General features: G+C 46.1%; 1 protein-coding gene across 1 annotated transcript in view; it reads right to left on the bottom strand.

Annotated features, from left to right (window-relative positions):
• The window catches only part of mpv17l (MPV17 mitochondrial membrane protein like), a 116,041-nt gene that overhangs the window by 36,685 nt on the left and 56,722 nt on the right, over positions 1–22,634 (bottom strand). Inside the window, exon 3 of the mRNA XM_078239853.1 lies at positions 5,069–5,142. Coding sequence (XP_078095979.1) covers positions 5,069–5,142 — 74 coding nt within the window. The remainder of the gene's footprint in view (positions 1–5,068; positions 5,143–22,634) is intronic.

Genomic DNA, 22,634 nt, shown 5'->3' with positions numbered 1-22,634 from the left:
GCAGAGCATCAGTGCAGGCTCGATGGGCCAAATGGCTTCCTTCTGCACTGTCAGGATTCTATGATTCCCATCCTATCTGGATTTGCCAGAATTCAGGTTTGGGAAGGTGGCCCACTTTCAGAGAGGTCGGTCTAATTTAGAGAGAAAACTTTTATCCCAGTGATATCAATACAAGGGAGCTGGCGGCAGATTGCTGCCCCTTTGATTATTTGAGTGTCAAAAGTAGGCTTACATTAACACTGCAATGAAGTCACTGTGAAATCCCCTAGTCGACACACGCTGGTGCCTGGTCGGGTACACTGAGGGAGAATTTAGCATGGCCAATGCACCGAACCGGCCCGTCTTTTGGACCTGGAGAAGAAACCCACGCAGACACGGGGAGAACGTACAGACTCCACACAGACAGTGACCCAAGCCGGGAATCGAACCCAGGTCCCTGGCGCTGTGAGGCAGCAGTGCCAACCACTGTGCCACCGTCCCACCCGATGGGTGCTAGCTTGTGGCCCAGTTACTGCCCCATGTTAAAATCAGTTCCATTTCTACATAGTTCCAAACACGGACACAGCTCCTGTAACGTGAGATTTAAGCTCCCAAAATGCAAGAAGATTATGAAACAGAGATTATATATTCCACTGGCTTCACATTTGTACAAGAATTAGCGGAAGAGATTAGCTCGGTGAATCAAACTACTTCCCACAGACAGACAAAGCCCATGCTTCAGATCCACCAGAATAACATTGAGTGCTTAACCCCTGACCTCTAATTCACCAGGTCACAGAGTTCAATTGGGGAAGACCCTATGCTAATTTCCCATGACCTTGTGAGCCAAATGACCTTGTCTTTCAGATGTGAAGTGGATCTTTCTGTCCTCGTGGCCTCTGGAATTCGGGAATGCTCTCCAGGTGATCCGTTAGTTTTCCAACAATTATATACCTGCTCCACTCCCACTTGCCCATTCTCCAACCCGAGGCTTCAGTCTGCCCCATTCATTGTTAACAGCACCCAGGCCTGTTGGTGAAGTCAAAACCCAGTCACAGAACATTTCTTTATCAAGAGAGTTTGCTGTCTTTGTTCAGTCAATAAACTCCCTTGACAAGGACACGGATGTCAGACTCCTATTTGACTACAGCTCAGCCTTCAACACCATTATTCCTACAAACCTCATCTCCAAACTCCGTGGCCTGGGCCTCGGCTCCTCCCTTTGCGACTGGATCCTGAACTTCCTAACTCACAGACCATAATCAGTAAGGGTAGGCAACAACACCTCCTCCACCATCATCCTCAACACTGGTGCCCCACAAGGCTGTGTTCTCAGCCCCCTACTATACTCCTTATACACCTGTGACTGTGCGGCCAAATTCCCTTCCAACTCGATTTTCAAGTTTGCTGATGCCACCACCGTCGTGGGTCAGATCTCAAACAATGACGAGACAGAGTACAGGAATGAGATAGAGAATCTGGTGAACTGGTGCGGCAACAATAATCTCTCCCTCAATGTGAACAAAGTGAAGGAGACAGTCATCGACTTCAGGAAGCGTAAAGGAGAACATGCCCCGGTCTACATCAATGGGGACGAAGTAGAAAGGGTTGACAGCTTCAGGTTTTTAGGTGTCCAGATCACCAACAACCTGTCCTGATCCCCCCATGCCGACACTATAGTTAAGAAAGCCCACCAATGTCTCTACTTTCTCAAAAGACTAATGGAATTTGGCATGTCAGCTACGACTCTCACCAACAGATGCACCATAGAAAGCATTCTTTCTGGTTGTATCACAGCTTGGTATGGGCTCCTGCTCTGCCCAAGACCGCAAAAAACTACAAAGGGTCGTGAATGTAGCCCAATCCATCACGCAAACCAGCCTCCCATCCATTGACTCTGTCTACACTTCCTGCTGCCTTGGGAAAGCAGCCAGCATAATTAAGGACCCCACACACCCCGGACATTCTCTCTTCCACCTTCTTCCGTTGGGAAAAAGATACAAAAGTCTGAGGTCACGTACCAACCGACTCAAGAACAGCTTCTTCCCTGCTGCTTTTGAATGGACCTACCTCGCACTAAGCTGATCTTTCTCTACACCCTAGCTATGACTGTAACACTACATTCTGCACTCTCTCGTTTCGTCCTCTATGAACGGTATGTTTTGTCTGTATAGCGTGCAAGAAACAATACTTTTCACTGTATGTTAATACATGTGACAATAATAAATCAAATCAAATCACCAGGTGCGGGAAGAGAATGGGAATTCTAAAATGCCGGATGAGCAAAATTCCCTCCGAGTAAAATAATTCACAAGGTGAGCAGCAGTGAGAGAGAGAGTAAATTGTTGGTGTTGCTACATAGCTGCAGGTTACAGCAATTCCATCCTTCTGCTGAGAGATAGGCAGCTGCTGACAAGTTAAATTAGGCATTTAATTAAAGACAAGTATAAGCATTTGGAAGTCACCACCTTCTAAAAGAAAAACAATTGAACCTCCCCCATTTGCTTCAAAACATCAGGAGTTATTTCCTCTGGGTGTGAGCTGCTCTGACCTATCCCAGTCCCGGCTTCTGAGGTATCAGGCCAGCTAAGAGGAAAGTGAAGCGAAGCTTTCCTCAGGGAGCCGCTGCCTTCACCTTGCTGCTGACTGTAAGTGGCTCAATGTTTGGCAAAGCATTGAGAAGCGGTGGCGCAGTAGTGGTATTGTCACTGGATTAGTAATCCAGAGAGCCAGGGTAATCCTCAAGGGACCCGGGTTCAAATCCCACCACGGCAGATGGTGAAATTTGAATTCAATAAAAAATTCAATCGAATTCAATAAAAATCTGTGATTAAAAGTCTGATGATGACCATGAAACCATTGCCGATTGTTGTAAAAACCCATTTGGTTCACTCATGTCATTTAGCGAAGGAAATCTGCTGTCCTTGCCCGGTCTGGCCTACACGTGACTCCAGACCCACATCAATGTGGTTGATTCTTAAATGCTCCCCTGAAATGGAGGGCAATTAGGGATGGGCAATAACTGCTTAAAGCCAGTGACGCCCACATCGCATTAATGAATTTTTAAAAAATTCATTTGTTTTTATTCAAGTAGGGAACAGGTGAGGGCTCAGGTATAATTAATCTACCCAATTAACTGATGGGAATGCGAAACTTACATGAACCATTGGAACGCAACCAATTTCCAGTGTTAAGCTTTGCTAGCTTGTGGTTTATCAGTTGCCTATTTATAGTTCCTTCAAGAAATGCATATTAGTTTAATAGCCTTCTTTATCATTTGTAAGGATTAGAGAACAGAACATTACCTGAAAGAGGCACTATCTTAAGGCCGTGGGAACTTGGCATCGAGGTCCTAGGTTGCACCATGGGAAAAATAAACAAGCACAGGGACAGCTGTTGACAAGGCTAAAGAACAGGTCAAGCAGCCCAGGGTCTGTGCCTGGACACACACTTGCTGGTCCCATGGTTGGGTAGAATTGCAGGATAATATAGAAGATGCACAAATGGATGGATTTTTCTTATTTTTTTGGGATGGGGTGTAGTTTGGATCATTCTTGATGAAGAAGAGTTTGATAGGACACCAGACGGGGCAGAAACTTGATGAGAGTAGGAGCGAGGACTGGACGGCATGGTGGCACAGTGGTTAGCACTGCTGCCTCACAGCGCCAGGGACCCACGTTCAATTCCAGCCTCGGGTCACTGTCTGTGTGGAATTTGCACGTTCTCCCCGTGTCTGCGTGGGTTTCTTCCAGGTGCTCCGGTTTCCTCCCACAGCCCAAAGATGTGCGGGTTAGGTTGATTGGCCATGCTAAATTGACCCTAGTGTCAGGGGAATTAGCAGGGTCAATATGTGGGGTTACGGGAATAGGGTAGGATTGTTGACAGTGCAGGCTCGATGGGCTGAATGGCCTCCTTCTGCACTGTAGGGATTCTATGATTCTATCTTCTATGATTCTATGGACATAACCTCCTGCCTAGAACCCACAATGGATAACATAATTCTCAATTGTTTTTTGCAAACCTTTGTTCAAACACTGCAACATATTGATTTCCATTTATGCCAAAATAAAATCATAACTTACCAACATGGAGTCAGCTACAAACCACCAAACATACAGTTCGTGAGGACTTTAAATATTTTCTTATTCCCCTCACTTGTCACTGCATCAACACTCTGTGCACTGCCTGACCTTGTATCTCACTGGGGCCAGGTGTCCTATCCCCAGGGCAAAGATAATCATCAATAATTTCCTCAAATAAGTTTTCCTCCAATGGTGTTAGGAGTGTTACCTGGGTGTAGATGGCTATTGTAACCCCACCTGCAAACACAGCGGCATTGTGTGATGGTATACTACAGTTTAGGTACCACTGACCAGTCCCTCAAAGCTACCTGTCAACAACTCCGAATACACACGGGGATCCAGGAGTTGAAGGGAAATTTGTTACAGCGACTCTCAACTCACCTTTGCAAGCTAGCAATTCTTTTCTAATTGTACAGCAGTTGAAGCTTGGTATGGCTCCTGCTCTGCCCAAGACCGCAAGAAACTACAAAATGTTGTGAATGTAACCCAATCCATCACGCAAACCAGCCTCCCATCCATTGACACTTCCTACTGCCTTGGCAAAGCAGCCAGCATAATTAAGGACCCCACGCCCCCCGGACATTCTCTCTTCCACCTTCTTCCGTCGGGAAAAAGACACAAAAGTCTGGGGTCACGTACCAACCAACTCAAGAACAGCTTCTTCCCTGCTGCTGTCAGACTTTTGAATGGACTTACCTCGCATTCAGTTGATCTTTCTCTACACCCTAGCTATGACTGTAACACTACATTCTGCACTATCTCATTTCTTCTCTATGAACGGTATGCTTTGTCTGTATAGCGCACAAGAAACAATACTTTTCACTGTATACTAATACGTGACAATAATAAAACAAATCAAATCAAATCAAAGTGACTCTCGACTCACCTTTTGCAAGCTAGAAATTCTTTATAGAATTGTACAGCAGTTAAAGGAAAATTAGAATCAGCTGTAATGAAAAGCAAAGTATTGGAGGAAATCCTATTGGAGGTTGAAAGTGTGGAGTTACCTGGAATTGATACCAATTTCTGGAGCTGCTGTTTGAGGTCCATTATATCTTTACAGAGTTGAATGTCATCCATCCTGCAATTCAACATCACAGAAGCAGCATTAGTTATTTACAGATAAATCAAAGAGAAATTCAGCCTGTCAAAAATACACTTCAATAGTCATCTGGTGGTACAGAACTCAAGGTACTGATGAAAAAATGAGACATACTGTCAAAGTTTTTCATCTTGCACTCATCAGGATGGACATCAAGAGTACCAAATTTCACAAGGGAGCAACAATTTTCCATGTAGTATAAACTGCTGCTCTCTTTGAGATTTGGCATCCTTGCTTCTGTCCTGAGAAGGGCAAGTTGAAAAGTTGCAACAGTATGGACGGGGTTTTCCAGCCTCGCTCCGAAACCATATAATCCTACCCAAGGTCAACAGACGTTTCCATGGTCCTCGCCTGCTCCGATTCCTATGGCGGGCATGCCAGTAAAATTCCAGCCTATGTTTCTTTTTCAGAAAAAATATTTCAATATGTGCTTTTTAATTGCTTCAATTTTTTAGGGTTTTTTTCTAATCATGTCATAGTCATTAGAGTCAGAGGTTTACAGCATGGAAAAGGCCCTTCAGCCCAACTCGTCCATGCCGCCCTTTTTTTTCTAAACACCTAAGCTAGTCCCAATTGCCCGCATTTGGCCCCATGAAGATTTGAACAAAGTCCGTCATATTGTTTAGATACCGGAATCGAATAAGAATTACAGAAAGGGTGCCAACACCTTCTTCCAGCGGTGGCTCAGTGCTCTCACCTCAGAAAGATGTGGGTTTAAGTTTCACTCCTGAGACACCAACACAAAACAATTTATTTATTTATCAGTGTCACAAGTAGGCTTACATTAACACTGCAATGAAGTTACTGTGGAAATCCCCTAGTCACCACACTCCAGCACCTGTTCGGGTTACACTGAGGGAGAATTTAGCACGGCCAATGCACCCTAACCAGCACGTCTTTCAGACTGTGGGAGGAAACCGGAGCAACCGGAGGAAACCCACACAGACACGGGGAGAACGTGCAGACTCCGCTCAGTTTCCCAAGCCAGGAATTAAACCAGGTCTCTGGCACTATGAGGCAGCAGTGCTAACCACTGTGCCACCTGGAGGAATTTTTTTAAAAATGGCGAAATGTTAGGTTCTGACTGAAAACCGTTTCTCCCCAGAGGCACAGCCAGGTTTTCTCTCCAGGTCTTCTGACACTTTGTCAAAAAAAACAGAGGGCATCTTTCGCACCGTCATTCTTCTAAAGGGTGTCCCGAACTCAAATTAAAATTAATAACCCCCTCCCGCCAACCCACGGACATCGGGACCCCTGACAGATTAGGGGAACACTACCAACCCTCAACCACAGAGGAGCAGCCTTCCCCCCACAAAGATGTAACAAATGTGTCACCGACTGACACATCTTACGCTCTTTGGAACTAAAGGCATAAAGCCGTTTAGGAATATTTCTACCCATTCACTTTGATGGTAATCAGGATTACACCTCCAGCCATAACTGGATTAGTGCGTGCCCATGGAGAATAGGCCCTGAAAATCCCCCCGTCCCGGCTGACACAGTGCATCTGTGGAGAGCGAGGTCATCCAGACTCAAAACATTGGCTCTATTCTCTCTCCACAGATGCTGTCAGATCTGCTGAGATTTTCCAGCATTTTCTGTTTGCAACAGAAAGGGAGATGATGGCCAAGTGGTGTTATCCCTAGACTATTAATCCAGAAACTCAGCTAATGTTCTGGGGACCCAGGTTCGAATCCCGCCATGGCAGATGGTGATATTTGAATTCAATTTAAAAAATCTGGAATTAAGAATCTACTGATGACCATGAAACCATTGTCGATTGTTGGAAAAACCCATCTGGTTCGCTAATGTCCTTTAGGGAAGGACTAGTCTGGCCTACATGTGACTCCAGAACCACAACAATGTGGTTGACTCTCAACTGCCTTCCAAGGGCAATTAGGGATGGGCAATAAATGCTGGCCAACCAGTGATGCCCATGAATGAATAAAAAAAGTGAAATGTCCTGGGAAATATTCAATGCTTTAACCATCACCAATCTTGTTATGAATCATATTAATATTTTTGGCACTTTTCTGTGCTCAAACCGGCCGCTACGTTCCTGCGTTGAGACACTGACACCAATTCTAAAATATTTTATTGGCTGTCAGACACTTTGAGGATTTTTTGATGTTGAGAATGGTGCTATGCAAATGCAGCTTCCTTCTAAAACGAGAATACCAAGTCTACATGAAACGTCTGGAAATATTCAAATCACTTCAAATTCATTTCAGATTTCTAAACATGTTTCTGCTGGACATTCACAGACTTGTCTTTAACCGTCTAACTAACTGGTTAAATACAACCAAAGTCATAATCCCATCACGCTTTACTGACTATTTAAACCTCCAACACCTAGTTGCTCCATCTCTATTAGCTCCATGTTCATCAGCTCCTAGCACAATGGAAATGTTGATGTGTCATTTTGCTTCACAAACTGACTGTGGTTTTGTCCTCAAGGGTTTGTCCTCAGTTGAAGTGACAAACACTAAAGACGATGCTCATGTCTGTTCAATCCCGCAATTGGTCAGAGAGTGAGCGTTTAGCCCTTTATCTAGACAGAGAGAGAGAGAAGAGTCCTCCCAGTTGCTCCCACTCTGTTACCAGGAGAGTGGCAGAAAGTCCACAAACTCCCAGCCGAACCGGCTCATTACAAAGCCACAAGCCTCACTCCCACTGAGCACCCGAGACTCTGTCTCAGTCTCCATGCGGGAGAGCTGCAAGCCTGTCATATTAATGAGCTTAGCTACTTCCAAACCTATTTGAAAGCACGGTGCTGAGATGAGGCACCCAGGCTCCAGCTCATTAACTGCAATGACAAAATGGGACTTCTTCAGTCTGTTGTTCATGTGTCATTTCAATAAAAATTGATGATGCATTCAACCCAATTTTATTTTATCCACGAAGGATGCAGGCATGCATCATGAGCTCCCCAGACAGCTCAGTTGATGACAGAACATCACAGTGTGGTACAAAGTCATAGACGTGCTGCACGTTCGCAGATTCAATTAAGCTTTGGCTGATTTGAATTGAGGTTTTGCAATAGGCTTTCTGGGAGGGAGGATGAACAATGTAACTGACTGCGGTGAGACCTGATGTCAGAGAGTAAGCTGCTCATCCCTGGAGCAGGATCGGAAAACCCAATGAGAACATTAACTTGACATCACTGTTGATTATATGAGCATGATCTCATTCTCAGTTATATACCTCAGCAACTGCAACATGGACTTGCTCGGTGGCACAGTGGTTAGCACTGCTGCTTCACAGCGCCAGTGGATCCAGGCTCGATTCCCGGCTTGGGTCACTGTCTGTGTGGAGTTTGCATGTTCTCCCCGTGTCCACGTGGGTTTCCTCCGGGTGCTCCAGTTTCCTCCCACAGTCTGAAAGACGTGCTGGTTAGGATGCATTGACCCGAACAGGCGCCAGACTGTAGCAACTAGGGGAATTCCACAGCAACTTCATTGCAGCCTTACTTGTGACTAATAAATAAACTTTAAATTTTATTGGCTAAGGCACCAAGTGTCCAAGGGATGGTAAAGGGCAGGTCAGTAACCAACCACGTGTATTTTGAGGGTGTTGGCTATGAGGAGAGGTTGAATAAACTAGGATTGTTTTCACTGGAAAGACAGCGGCTGAGGGGAGACCTGATAGAGGTCTACAAAATGATGAGAGGCACAGACAGCGAGGATAGTCAGAGGCTTATTCCCAGGGTGGGAGTGTTAGTTACAAGAGGGCACAGGTTCAAGGCGAGAGGAAGAAAGTTTAAGGGAGATGTACGGGGGAAGTTTTTCATGCAGAGAGTGGTGGGTGCCTGGAACGCGCTGCCAGAGGAGGTGGTGGAAGCAGGCACATTAGCAACATTGAAGAGACATCTGGATGGGTTCATGAATAGGAAGGGAATAGAGGGATACGGACCGAGTAAGGACAGAAGGTTTTTATTTAAATATAGTTAGGGCATCATGATTGGCACAGGCTTGGAGGGCCGAAGGGCCTGTTCCTACAAAGAACAAAGCAAAGTACAGCACAGGAACACGCCCTTCGGCCCTCCAAGCCTGTGCCAATCATGATGCCCTATCTAAAAAAAACCTTCTGCCCTCACTCTGTCTGTATCCCTCTATTCCCTCCCTATTCATGTACCCAACCAGATGCCTCTTAAGCGTTACAAATGTGCCTGCTATCGTGCTAAGTTCCTGTGCTGTACTTTTCTTTGTTCTTTGTTTCTACCATTCTGCGGAGCTATGAACATGTATCTGGGATTAATCATAACAGCAGATTGATTTTCTTTCTTCCTCCTAGAGTCATAGAGGTTTACAGGCCTTTCGGCCCAACTTGTCCATGCTGCCCTTTTTTAACCATTAAGCTAGTCCCAATTGCCCGCATTTGGCCCATATCCCTCTTCCCATATCCAAGACCCATCTTACCCATGCAACTGTCTAAATGCTTTTTAAAAGACAAAATTGTACCCGCCTCTACTACTGCCTCTGGCAGCTCGTTCCAGACACTCACCAACCTCTGTGTGAAAAAAATTACCTCTCTGGACATTTTTGTATCGCTCCCCTCTCACCTTAAACCTATGCCCTCTAGTTTTAGTCACCCCTACCTTTGGGAAAAGATGTTGACTATCTAGCTGATCTGTGCCCCTCATTATTTTATAGACCTCTGTAAGATCACCTCTAAACCCCCTACGCTCCGGAGAAAAAAGTCCCAGTCTATCCAGTCTTGCCACTCAAGTGGATAGAGCTGTGAAGAAGGCCTATAGTGTGTTAGCTTTTATTAACAGGGGGTTGGAGTTTAAGAGCCGTGGGATTATGCTGCAACTGTACAGGACCTTGGTGAGACCACATTTGGAATATTGTGTGCAGTTCTGGTCACCTCACTACAAGAAGGATGTGGAAGCGCTGGAAAGAGTGCAGAGGAGATTTACCAGGATGCTGCCTGGTTTGGAGGGTAGGTCTTATGAGGAAAGGTTGAGGGAGCTAGGGCTGTTCTCTCTGGAGCCGAAGAGGCTGAGGGGAGACTTAATAGAGGTTTATAAAATGATGAAGGGGATAGATAGAGTGAACGTTCAAAGACTATTTCCTCAGGTGGATGGAGCTATTACAAGGGGGCATAACTATAGGGTTCGTGGTGGGAGATACAGGAAGGATATCAGAGGTAGGTTCTTTACGCAGAGAGTGGTTGGGGTGTGGAATGGACTGCCTGCAGTGATAGTGGAGTCAGACACTTTAGGAACATTTAAGCGGTTAATGGATAGGCACATGGAGCACACCAGGATGATAGGGAGTGGGATAGCTTGATCTTGGTTTCAGATAAAGCTCGGCACAACATCGTGGGCCGAAGGGCCTGTTCTGTGCTGTACTGTTCTATGTTCTATCCAGCCCCTCCTTATAACTCAAACCATCAAATCCCGGTAGCATCCTAATAAATCTTTTCTGCACTCCTTTCTATAATAGGGTGTCCAGAACTGTACACAGTATTCCAAATGTGGCCTTAGCAATGTCTTAACCGATCAATTGTTTTTTCTGCACTCTTTGGTGTCGAATGCTTCCATGGCCTTGCCCCTCTCTCTCTGTAATCTCCTCCAGCTCTCTGAGGTATCTGTGCTCCTCTAACTCAGGCCTCTTGTGAATCCCTGATTTTAATCACTCCACCATTGGTGGCATGCCTCCAGCTGTGTCGGCCCGAAGCTCTGGAACATCCGCCCACACCCTCTCCATCGGGCTTTCCTCCTTTGGCACATGGATCACAGAATCACAGAACATCACAGTGCAGAGGAGCCCCTTCAGCCCATCGAGTCTGCACCGATGCATGAAAGATCCTGACCTGCCCACCTAACCCCACTTGCCAGCACTTGGCCTTGAATGCTATGCTTAAATGGTAGATGCAGGGAGGATGTTCCCGATGGTGGGGGGAGTCCAGAACCAGGGGTCACAGTCTGAGGATTCGGGATAGACCATTTAGGACGGAGGTGAGGGGACATTTCTTACCCAAAGAGTGGTGAGCCTGTGGAATTCATTACCACAGGAAGTAGTTGATGCCAAAACATTGAATGTATTCAAGAGGCGGCTGGATATAGCACTTGGGGCGAATGGGATCAAAGGTTATGGGGAGAAAGCAGGATTAGGCTATTGAGTTGGATGATCAGCCTTGATGGTGATGAATAGCAGAGCAGGCTCGAAGGGTCAAATGGCCTCCTCCTGCTCCTATCTTCTATGTTTCTATGTTAAAACCTAATTCTTTGGTCACTTGTCCTAATGTCTCCTCTGCGCCTCAATCTCTTGTTTTATGGAGCACATGTGAAGAGTCCTGGGATGTTTTATTATATTAAAGGCACTACATAAATGTAAGTTGTTGTTGTTGTTGTTGAAGGCATTGACGTTCTGCCAGAAAGGGCTCACAAGTGATGCTCACTGTCCCGTGCTTCAGACAAGTATCTGTGGCCACCGTGTGCAGCTGAACCGAAACAGGGAGCATCAGTTTGCTGTTATCCACAGGAGCCTCACTGGCAAACCTCACCCAGTCGTGTCTCAACATCCAGATGTGGAACAACAACAGGGGCTGCTGTTAGAATCATAGAATCATACAACGCAGAAGAGGCCCTTCAGCCATCGAGTCCGCACCCACACATTAGAAACCCCTGACCTCCTACCTAATCCCATCTGCCAGCACTTGGCCCATAGCCCTGAATGTTATGCTGTGCCAAGTGCTCATCCAGGTACTTTTCAAAGGATGTGAGGCATCCCGCCTCCCCCACCCTCCCAGGCAGCGCATTCCAGACCGTCACCACCCTCTGGGCAAAAAAGGTTTTCCTCACATTCTTCCTAAACTTCCCACCCCTCACCTTGTGTCCCCTCATGACAGACCCTTCAACTAAGGGGAACAGCTGCTCCTTATCCACCCTCTCCATGCCCCTCATAATCTTGTACACTTCAATCAGGTCGCCACTCAGTCTCCTCTGTTCCAATGACAACCACCCACGCCTACCCAACCTCTGTTAAATGTTTGGTAAATCTCCTCTGCACCCCCTCCATTGCGATCCTTTGCGATGTTAGGAAGATAGGAGCAGAAGTTGGCCATTCAGCCCATTGAACTTGTTATTCCATTCAATGAGATGCTGGCTGACCTACATCACAATGCAACTCATCAACCATGGCCCTATATCCTGTGACACCTTCCCTTCAGGTACCATGTCCTAAGAATGCATTGGCAGCCATGAACCTCCATTGGATTGGGCACTGCAGTGGTTGGCCGATGATGATGCTTGGCATGGCACTGCAGTGGTTGGCCGATGATGATGCTTGGCATGGCACTGCAGTGGTTGGCCGATGATGATGCTTGGCATGGCACTGCAGTGGTTGGCTGTTGCCTTCTGCAGTGTAGCTGACCAAGAAACTCTCCTGTTCGTCACCACCTGCTACCAGGCCGCTCTGATCAAGCTGTTTGACCACAGGATGCATGCACCTTCCATGGTCATCGAGAAAGTATTTTCCCGTCCTGCCCACAATGGGGAATCGTAGTGGGCGAGGGGGGGGCAGACCATGCAAAAGTCCATAGACTTCGGGCAGGATTTCCCGGTTTTGGGGCAAGCGTGGCTGGAAAATCTCACCCACATCTTGAGGTGCAACTTGAACCTGAAGCTTCAGACCCAGAGTTAGGGACATTGTCCACATGGCCACAAGACCCCCTTTGTCTAATAAAAATCTATCTGTCTCAGCACCATAGAAAGCATTCTTTCCGGATGTATCATAGCTTGGTATGGCTCCTGCTCTGCCCAAGACCGCAAGAAACTACAAAAGGTCGTGAATGTAGCCCAATCCATCACGCAAACCAGCCTCCCATCCATTGACTCTGTCTACATTTCCCGCTTCCTTGGAAAAGCAGCCAGCATAATTAAGGACCGCTCGCACCCCGGACATTCTCTCTTCTACCTTCTTCTGTCGGGATAAAGATGTACCAACCAACTTAAGAACAGCTTCTTCCCTGCTGTTGTCAGACTTTTGAATGGACCTACCTTGCATTAAGTTGATCTTTCTCTACACCCTAGTATGACTGTAACACTACATTCTGCACTCTCTCATTTCCTTCTCTATGAATGGTATGTTTTGTCTGTATAGCGCGCAAGAAACAATATTTTTCACTGTATGTTAATACATGTGACAATAATAAATCAAATCAAATTAAGTCAAATCAAATACTGAAAGTGGAATTGACCCAGGATCCACAGGGCCTTGGGAGAAGAATCCCAGATTTTTACCACTGTTTGCGGGAGGAAGTTTTGCCTGATTCAGTTATCTAGCTTGTATTAAAGATTAATTCCATTCATTAGTCTCCCATTCACACGTGGCAACCAGTAACACAAACTCTGCTTAAATAGGGCACTGAGGCCACTTGTTGAACCTCTTACCGGCCACATGGCTGTTATAACAGAAGTTAATGTGTCACAACGCAATGGTGATATGGTAATGGACTTATTCATTCCTTAAATGACTGCGTAGAAATTCAAACAGCGAGACTAATATTGTCAAAAACTCGAAAGAGAAGCTGACTATTTCCATGTTTTTTTGAATTGAATTGATTTATTATTGACACATGTATTATCATACAGTGAAAAGTATTGTTTCTTGCGTGCTATTCAGACAAAGCATACCATTCATAGAGAAGGAAAGGAGAGAGTGCAGAATGTAGTGTTACAGTCATTGCTAGGATGTAGAGAAAGATCAACTTAATGCAAGGTAGGTCCATTCAAAAGTCTGACAGCAGCAGGGAAGAAGCTGTTCTTGAGTCAGTTGGTACGTGACCTCAGACTTTTGTATCTTTTTCCTGACGGAAGAAGGTGGAAGAGAGAATGTCCGGGGTGCGTGGGGTCCTTAATTATGCTGGCTGCTTTTCCCCGAGGCAGCGCGAAGTGTAGACAGAGTCAATGGATGAGACGCTGGTTTGCGTGATGGATTGGGCTACATTCTCGACCTTTTGTAGTTCCTTGCGGTTTTGGGCAGAGCAGGAGCCATACCAAGCTGTGATACAACCAGAAAGAATGCTTTCTATGGTGCACCTGTAAAAGTTGGTTTCACGTTTGATTTTGATGACGTGTAGTAAGTGACGTAGGTGTTAAGACAGCAAACTTCCTTCTGAAAGACCTTGATTAAAATTAACCTGGGCTCCAGGTCCTGTATTGTAAAGTTTGTAGATGTGTAAATTGGTTACCATGGTGATAAATTACCGCAGTCCCTGCTGTCGGTAACACGTAAAAACATGTAAGCCTGTGTTGTTTGCTAATTGGTTTTGAACAGGAGTTCAAGTTTATGAGAGGAATATTGCTTAAATTGAAACTAATAGAAATAGCTTAGCAGTTAAGAATTGTATCTTGTCATGTTTAAGGACTATGATTGGTACACATTAAGCTAATTCCTTTGTTATAGTTATACCGTATTGTGAAATAAAGTTTGTTTAGATAAAAGCTTCCCAGTGGGTCTATAGAATCACACCTGGAGTGAAACACCTTATTCTCACACCAATGCCAAAATAACAAAACTGTTGGGGTCTAGTCAGGCTTTATAACATGCTTTGGGGTTTCTGCTTTGGTTCCCTAACAAGGGCCATTAGACCAATTATCTTGAGGCCCAGGTTATTGCTCTGGGTACACAGGTTCAAATCCCACCACGACACCCGGAGAATTTAAATTCCATTTGGTCTCCGTAAAGGCAACCATAGTTTGTCAATAAAAAAACATCTGGTTCACTAATGCCCCAATAGGGAACAAAATCTGCTGCCCTTACCTGGTCTGCCCGACTCCACATCCACAGTAATGTGGTTGACTCTATATCAATGTTCCTTCTCTATTGTTGGGTCAAAATCTTGGAACTCCCTCCTAATAGCACTGTGGATGTACCTATACCACAGGGGCAGCACGGTGGCACAGTGGTTAGCGCTGACGCCTCACAGTGCCAGGGACCCGGGGTCAATTGCAGCCTTGGGTCACTGTCTGTAAGGAGTTTGCATGTTGTCCCCGTGTCTGCGTGGGTTTCCTCCGGATGCTCCGGTTTCCTCCCACAGTCCAAAGATGTGCGGGTTAGGTGGATTGGCCATGCTAAATTGTCCCTTAGTGTCAGGGGGATTAGTAGGGTGAATGCGTGGAGTTACAGGGATAGGGCCTGGGAGGAATTGTTGTCGGTGCAGACTCAATGGGTCGAATGACCTCCTTCTGCACTGTAGAGTTTCTAAAAAGGCAGCTCACCACCACCTTCTCAAGGGAAATTAGGTGTGGGTAATAAATGCTGGCCTAGACAACAACACCTGCATTGCATGAATGAATAAAAAGAACCTCTTAACTGCCCTCTGACATGACTGACCCAAAGGGTCGCGAATGAAGCCCAGTCCATCACACAAACCAACCTCCCATCCACTGATTCTGTCTACACTTCCCGCTGCCTTGGAAAAGCAGCCAGCATTATCAAGGACCCCACGCACCCCGGACATTCTCTCTTCCACCTTCTTCCGTCGGGATAAAGATACAAAAGTCTGAGATCACATACCAACTGACTCAAGAACAGCTTCTTCCCGGCTGCTGTCAGACCTTTGAATGGACCTACCTCGCACTAAGTTGATCTTTCTCTACACCCTAGCTATGACTGTAACACTACATTCTGCACTCTCTCCTTTCCTTCTCTATGAACGGTACGTTTTGTCTGTATAGCAAGAAATAATATTTTTCACTGTACACTAATACATGTGACAATAATAAATCAAATGAAATCTCAGTTCAAGGGCGATTAGTGATGGACAACAAATGCTGGCCTTGCCAACGATGCCCACATCTCGAGAGAGAATAATAAAAAGTATCGTGCCCACATGAAGCATGTGTGTTGCATTCTGACACCTCACAGCGAACCTCCTGCAGTAATAAGAGTAATCCTTCTGAACAGTTTGAAAAGATTCCCCTGTTCTCCTGTTGCAATGAGGCTGAGAGTAACCAGCTGTGCCCACTATTCCCAACTGTCAGATCAAATACTCAATAACACACTCCCTTCCTGGAGACGCGGTATCCAGTCGCCCTTTTCTCTGTTTGGCAGATCACACCGTCCCCTTCTATCGATCCACACATTCCAGACATCCAACACCGCTCCCCTTCTAATTACAATCTGAAGTACTTTTAAAGGTCAACTTCATTTCAAATAACAAAGAATGTGAAGAACAAAACAGCACAGGAACAGGCCCTTCGGCCCACCAAGCCTGCGCCGTTGCCTAATCCTTATTTAGACCCACTACTTATTGCCCATACGTGGATTCTATCCCTCTGTTCGCCTTCCGATCATGTGTCTGTCAAGATACGCCTTGAACGTTGCTAATGTGCTGCTTCCACCACCTCCACTGGCAGTGCGTTCCAGGCACCCACCCACCTTCTGCGTGAAAAACTTTCCCCGAACATCTCCCCTCAACTTACCCCTTTCATTGAGTGTCTTTAAGACAGAGATAGATGGGTTCTTGATTAATAAGGGGATCAGGGGTTATGGGGAAAAGGCAGGAGAATGGGGATGAGAAAAATATCAGCCATGATGGAATGGCGAAGCAGACTCGATGGGCCGAGTGGCCTAATTCTGTTCCTATGTCTGATAGTCTTATGGTCTCACCATGAACCAGTGCCCCCTTGTAATTGACTCTTCCACCCTGGGGAAAAGCCTCTGACTATCCACCCTGCCTATGGCTCTCATAATTTTATAGACCTCTATCAGGTCTCCCCTCAGCCTCCATCTTTCCAGTGAAAACAATCCTAGTTTATTCACCCTCTCCTCATAGCCAACACCCTTGAGACCAGGCAACATCCTGGTGAACCTTCTTTGCACTCTGTCCAAAGGTTCCACGTCCTTCTGGTAGTGTGGTGACCAGAACAGCACTCAATACTCCAAATGTGGCCCAACTAAAGTTTCATACAGTTTTATTGGTCATTATCACATTGCCATTTGTGGGATCTTGTTGTGCGCATATTAGCTGCCACATTTCCTGCAACAGTGACTTCATTCAAATGTATTTAATTGGTTGCAAAGTGCTTTAGGATGACCTTTGGTCATGAATGGCGCTATGTAAATGTAAGTTTTTCTTCCCCCAATTATATTTCTTCCCAGTAGTTTCCACTCTTGTTACCAATAACTACTATTTCACAAAGTGAAGCTTAATTAAAAATCTGAATTTGATTTTGCAATATATCTTTGACCAATATCCTGTTAGAAACAACAATTAAAAAGGGTGTTTTTCATCTGCAGAACTACCTGTACTTATTAAAGTGCTCGGAAATAGATGAATCATAACGGCCGCCATGCCCTTTAACTGGTTTGCTGAAACCATTAAACAGGCCATTCTTTTCACACCACTCTTTGCTCAAAATCATAGAATCCCTACAGTGCAGAAGGAGGCCATTCAGCCCATCGAGTTTGCACCAACTCTCCAAAAGAGCATTTTACCCAAGCCCTATCCCCATAATCCCATGTATTTACCCCACTAATCCTCCTAACCTACACATCTTGGAATGCTAAGGGGCAATTTAGCACGGCCAATCCACCTAACCCACACACCTTTGGAGTGTGGGAGGAAGCCGGAGCACCCGGAGGAATCAAGCCTGGGTCTCTGGCGCTGTGAGCCAGCAGTGCCAACCCATGGGTCATTTCCCTAAGACATTGGCCAGCACTCTCCGGTCATGCGTGTCCCTTTACGGCTGCCAGCAAGAACGGAGAATTTGGCGCTCAGCCAAATCTCTATTCGCTGCAGCGGGACTGGAGAATCCCAGCCATGGGTGAGATCAGAGAATTCCAGCCAATGTGTCATGGTTTTCAGGTTGCAGTGACACTCTTTTGGGATGAAAGGTGTAGGTAGATAGATTCAACTTGTCTAAGATTGAGTGCTCTGCAGGTTCCTGCATCAGCAGGATAAGGGAAAATAAATTGCTTCAGGAGAACGTGCAAACTCCACACAGACAGTGACCCGAGGCCAGAATTGAACCCGGGTCCCTGGTGCTGTGAGGCAGCAGTGCTAACCACTGTGACACCGTGCCACCCACTTGCTGTAGTAGTGGATCTAATAGCATCTGCCATTAGTTAGGAGTTGTTCCTTGCCTGTTTAAAATGTGCCACAATATATATAAGCCCAGTCCATCATTCAAACCAGCCTCCCATCCATTGATTTTGTCTACACTTCCTGCTGCCTCGGCAAAGCAGCCAGCATAATTAAAGACCCCACGCACCCCGGACATTCTCTCTTCCACCTTCTTCTGTCGGGAAAAAGATACAAAAGTCTGAGGTCACGTAGCAACCAACTCAAGAACAGCTTCTTCCCTGCTGCCATCAGACTTTTGAATGGACCTACCTTGCATTAAGTTGATCTTTCTCTACACCCTAGCTATGGCTGTAACACTACATTCTGCACTCTCTCATTTCCTTCTCTATGAACGGTATGCTTTGTCTGTATAGCGCGCAAAAAACAATAATAATATCCATGTGACAATAATAAATAAAATAAAATAAAATAAAAAATATAAAAGAATGCCTGTTGGTTAATCCAGGCTTCAGTAAATACCATGTGGATGGAATTTAAATGGCCCCTTAACAGATTCCTTGAGTCATTTCAGATCAGGTCTACATTTGTAACATTTTGAGCATCTATGTACTGTGCATAGAATCACAGAATCCCACAGTGCAGAAGGAGGCCATTCAGCCCATCAATTCTAATGCACCGACCACAATCCCACTCAGACCCTATTCCCCCAACCCCATGCATTTACCCTAGCTAGTCCCCCTGAAACTGAGGGAGAATTTAGCATGGCCAATCCACCTAACCTGTACATCTTTGGACTGTGGGAGGAAACTGGAGCACCTGGTGAAATCCCACGCAGACATGGGGAGAATGTGCAAACTCCACATAGACAGCAACCCTAGCCGGGAATCGAACCCGGGTCCCTGGCGCTGTGAGACAGCAGTGCTAACCACTGTGCCACCATGCCCCCCCTACGTATGCGGCATCTTCATGAAGTTTAATTGTGGGGCAGAGAGTGAGATGTTATTCTCGCTAAACCAACAGCCGATGGTAGCTGTGGATTTCAGTGTCTCATTAAGCATCTGCTCTCGCCTGAAGAGCTGTAACACTCATACAGAAATAACTGTGAATGCTGTTACTCTTGTCGTTTTATGGACAGTAAATTATGGGCCATTTGCGCTATAACGTAAGCAGCCCTCAGGATAGTCTGATTGATCTCTGCTTCCAGTGTTGTGGAATAAACAAATAAGTTGATGCCCCCAGCCAGATTTGATTCACAGACAGGGAGTCTGACTGAATTTCCCAGACAGAGGCAGAAATCAGCTTCCTAAATTCCTGTTGGATGAAAAGCTCAAAATTGGACATTTTTATGCACCAGGGGTCTTTTTACTAAGTTAAAGGCTATATACAAGTTGCTTTGGTTTCTTTTCTGTATGATGGAGAGTTTTTCTTATTCATTCGTGGGACATGGGCGTCCCTGGCTGGCCAGCATAGGTGTGGCACAATGGTTAGCACTGCTGCCTCACAGCGCCAGGGACCCGGGTTCGATTCCCAGCTTGGGTCACTGTCTGTGTGGAGTCTGCACGTTCTCCCCGTGTCTGCTGTCTGTGGCCCATCACCAGTGTACTGCCACCACAAAACACATTTCCTCCATCCCTCCCTTCTCAGCTTTACCTCCAGAACAACTTGCTCCACTCCATAATCACCCCAATACCCCCCACTTCCATTGCCATGTTCCCATACAAGTGTAGGAGATGCAGCTCCTGACTATACTGCGCCGTAAACATTCCATCTGTGTGAAACAATGGCTTATTTGTACTTTGTTAAATTTCGTATTGGATATTTGTTGCTCACAGTTCCTCCACACTGGGGGGACCAAAGGCAGATCGGGTGAACACATTGTGCAGTCTGCAAGCTTATCCCCAGATTCCTGTTCGCTCTCACTTTCATCCCACCCTCACTCTGACCTCTCTTTCCTCACACCACTCCCCCCCCCCCCCCCCCCCCCCCACAACAGCGCTCCCCCCACCCCACCCCCACACCACCATACTGTTCCAAAAAATAAGAAAGACATGCATTTAAATGGCACCGGATATCTTAAAGCACCTTATAGCCAATGAGGTACTTCTGAAGTGTAGTCACTGTTGTAGTATGGGTAGTATGAGTAATGCAGCAACCGATTTGTACACAGCAAGCTCCCAGCAACAGAAAGGTGATAATGACCCGATAATCTGTTTTCCTGATCTTGGTTCAGAGCTCAATATTGGGCAGTACACTCGGGGTTAGTTAACCTCCTTTTCACTGACTGTGTGTGTGTCCAAAATCTCCAAAGCGGCCTTCAAGACACATGACAGCGCAGAATCGCTGAGCAGAAACGGATAGCCAAGTTCCGCACACATGAGGACGGCCTCAACCGGGATCTTGGGTTCATGTAACACTATCTGTAACCCCCACAACTTGCCTGGGCTTGCAAAATCTCACTAACTGTCCTGGCTGGAGACAATACACATCTCTTTAACCTGTGCTTAACCCTCTCGCCACTCACATTGTCTGTACCTGTAAAGACTTGATTACCTGTTAAGACTCGCATTCCAAACTTTATCTTGTAATTGAGTTTGTGTCTGTATATGCCCCGTTTGTGAAACAAATCCTACACCCACCTGATGAAGGAGCAGCGCTGTGAAAGCTCGTGCTACCTAATAAACCTGTTGGGCTTTAACCTGGTGTTGTGAGACTCCTTACTAAAGGAAAGATGTTACTAAACTGGAGAGAGTGCAGAAGAGATTTATAAGGATGTTGCCAGGACTCAAGAGACTGATTTAAAGGGAGAGATTGGACAGGCTAGGACTTTTTTCTTTGGAGTGTAGGACACTGAGGGGTGATCTTATAGAGGTGTATAAGATATGAGAGGCATGGATACGGTGATGCACCCAGTCATTTTCCCAGGGTCGGGGAATTGAGAACTAGAGGGCATAGGTTTTAAGAGGGGAAAGAATTAATGGGAACCTGAGGAGCAACTTTTTTTACACAGAGGGTGGTACGTATGTGGAATGAGCTGCCGGAGGAAGTGGTTGAGGCAGGGACACTTAAAAGGCATTTGGACAGATAGGTGGACAGGAAAGGTTTAGAGGGATATGGACCAAATGCAGGCAAATGGGGTTAGCTTAGATGATGCCAACCTCAATATGCCAACATCTTTATGCACAGGTACGAACAAGACCTCTTCACTGCACAGGACCTTCAACCAATGCTATATACTCGATACATCGATGACATTTTCTTCCTTTGGACTCATGGTGAGCAATCACTGAAACAACTATATGACATCAACAAGTTCCATCCCACCATCAGACTCACCATGGACTACTCTCCAGAATCGGTTGCATTCTTGGACACACGCATCTCCATCAAGGACGGTCACCTCAGCACCTCACTGTACCGCAAGCCCATGGATAACCTCACGATGCTCCATTTCTCCAGCTTCCACCCTAAACACGTTAAAGAAGCCATCCCCTACGGACAAGCCCTCCGTAGACACAGGATCTGCTCAGATGAGGAGGATCGCAACAGACACCTACAGATGCTGAAAGATGCCCTCGTAAGAACAGGATATGGCGCTCGACTCATCGATCGACAGTTCCAACGTGTCACAACGAAAAACCGCACCAACCTCCTCAGAAGACAAACATGGGACACGGTGAACAGAGTACCCTTCGTCGTCCAGTACTTCCCCGGAGTGGAGAAGCTACGACATTTTCTCCGGAGCCTTCAACATGTCATTGATGAAGACGAACATCTCGCCAAGGCCATCCCCACACCCTCACTTCTTGCCTTCAAACAACTGCACAACCTCAAACAGACCATTGTCCGCAGCAAACTACCCAGCCTTCAGGAGAACAGTGACTATGACACCACACAATCCTGCCACAGCAACCTCTGCAAGACGTGCTGGATCATTGACATGGATGCCATCAACTCACGTGAGAACACCATCCACCAGGTACACGGTACATACTCTTGCGACTCGGCCAACGTTGTCTACCTGATACGCACAGGAAGAAGTCTCACAACACCAGGTTAAAGTCCAACAGGTTTATTTGGTAGCAAATACCATAAGCTTTCGGAGCGCTGCCCCTTCGTCAGATGGAGTGGTCTCTGTTCTCCAACAGTGCACAGACACAGAAATCAAGTTACAGAATACTAATTAGAATGCAAATCTCTACAGCCAGCCAGGTCTTAAAGGTACAGATTATGTGGGTGGAGGGAACATTAAACACAGGTTAAAGAGATGTGTATTGTCTCCAGACAGAACAGCCAGTAAGATTCTGCAAGATCAGGGGGAAAGCTGTGGGGGTTACTGATAATGTGACATAAATCCAACATCCCGGTTTAGGCCATCCTCATGTGTGCGGAACTTGGCTATCAGTTTCTGCTCAGCGACTCTGCGCTGTCGT

Source organism: Mustelus asterias, chromosome 23 (genome assembly GCF_964213995.1).
Source record: "Mustelus asterias chromosome 23, sMusAst1.hap1.1, whole genome shotgun sequence".
In the NCBI taxonomy this organism is placed as follows: domain Eukaryota; kingdom Metazoa; phylum Chordata; class Chondrichthyes; order Carcharhiniformes; family Triakidae; genus Mustelus; species Mustelus asterias.
The sequence above is the reverse complement of the archived record's forward strand: the minus strand, read 5'-3'. Positions and strand labels throughout refer to the sequence as shown.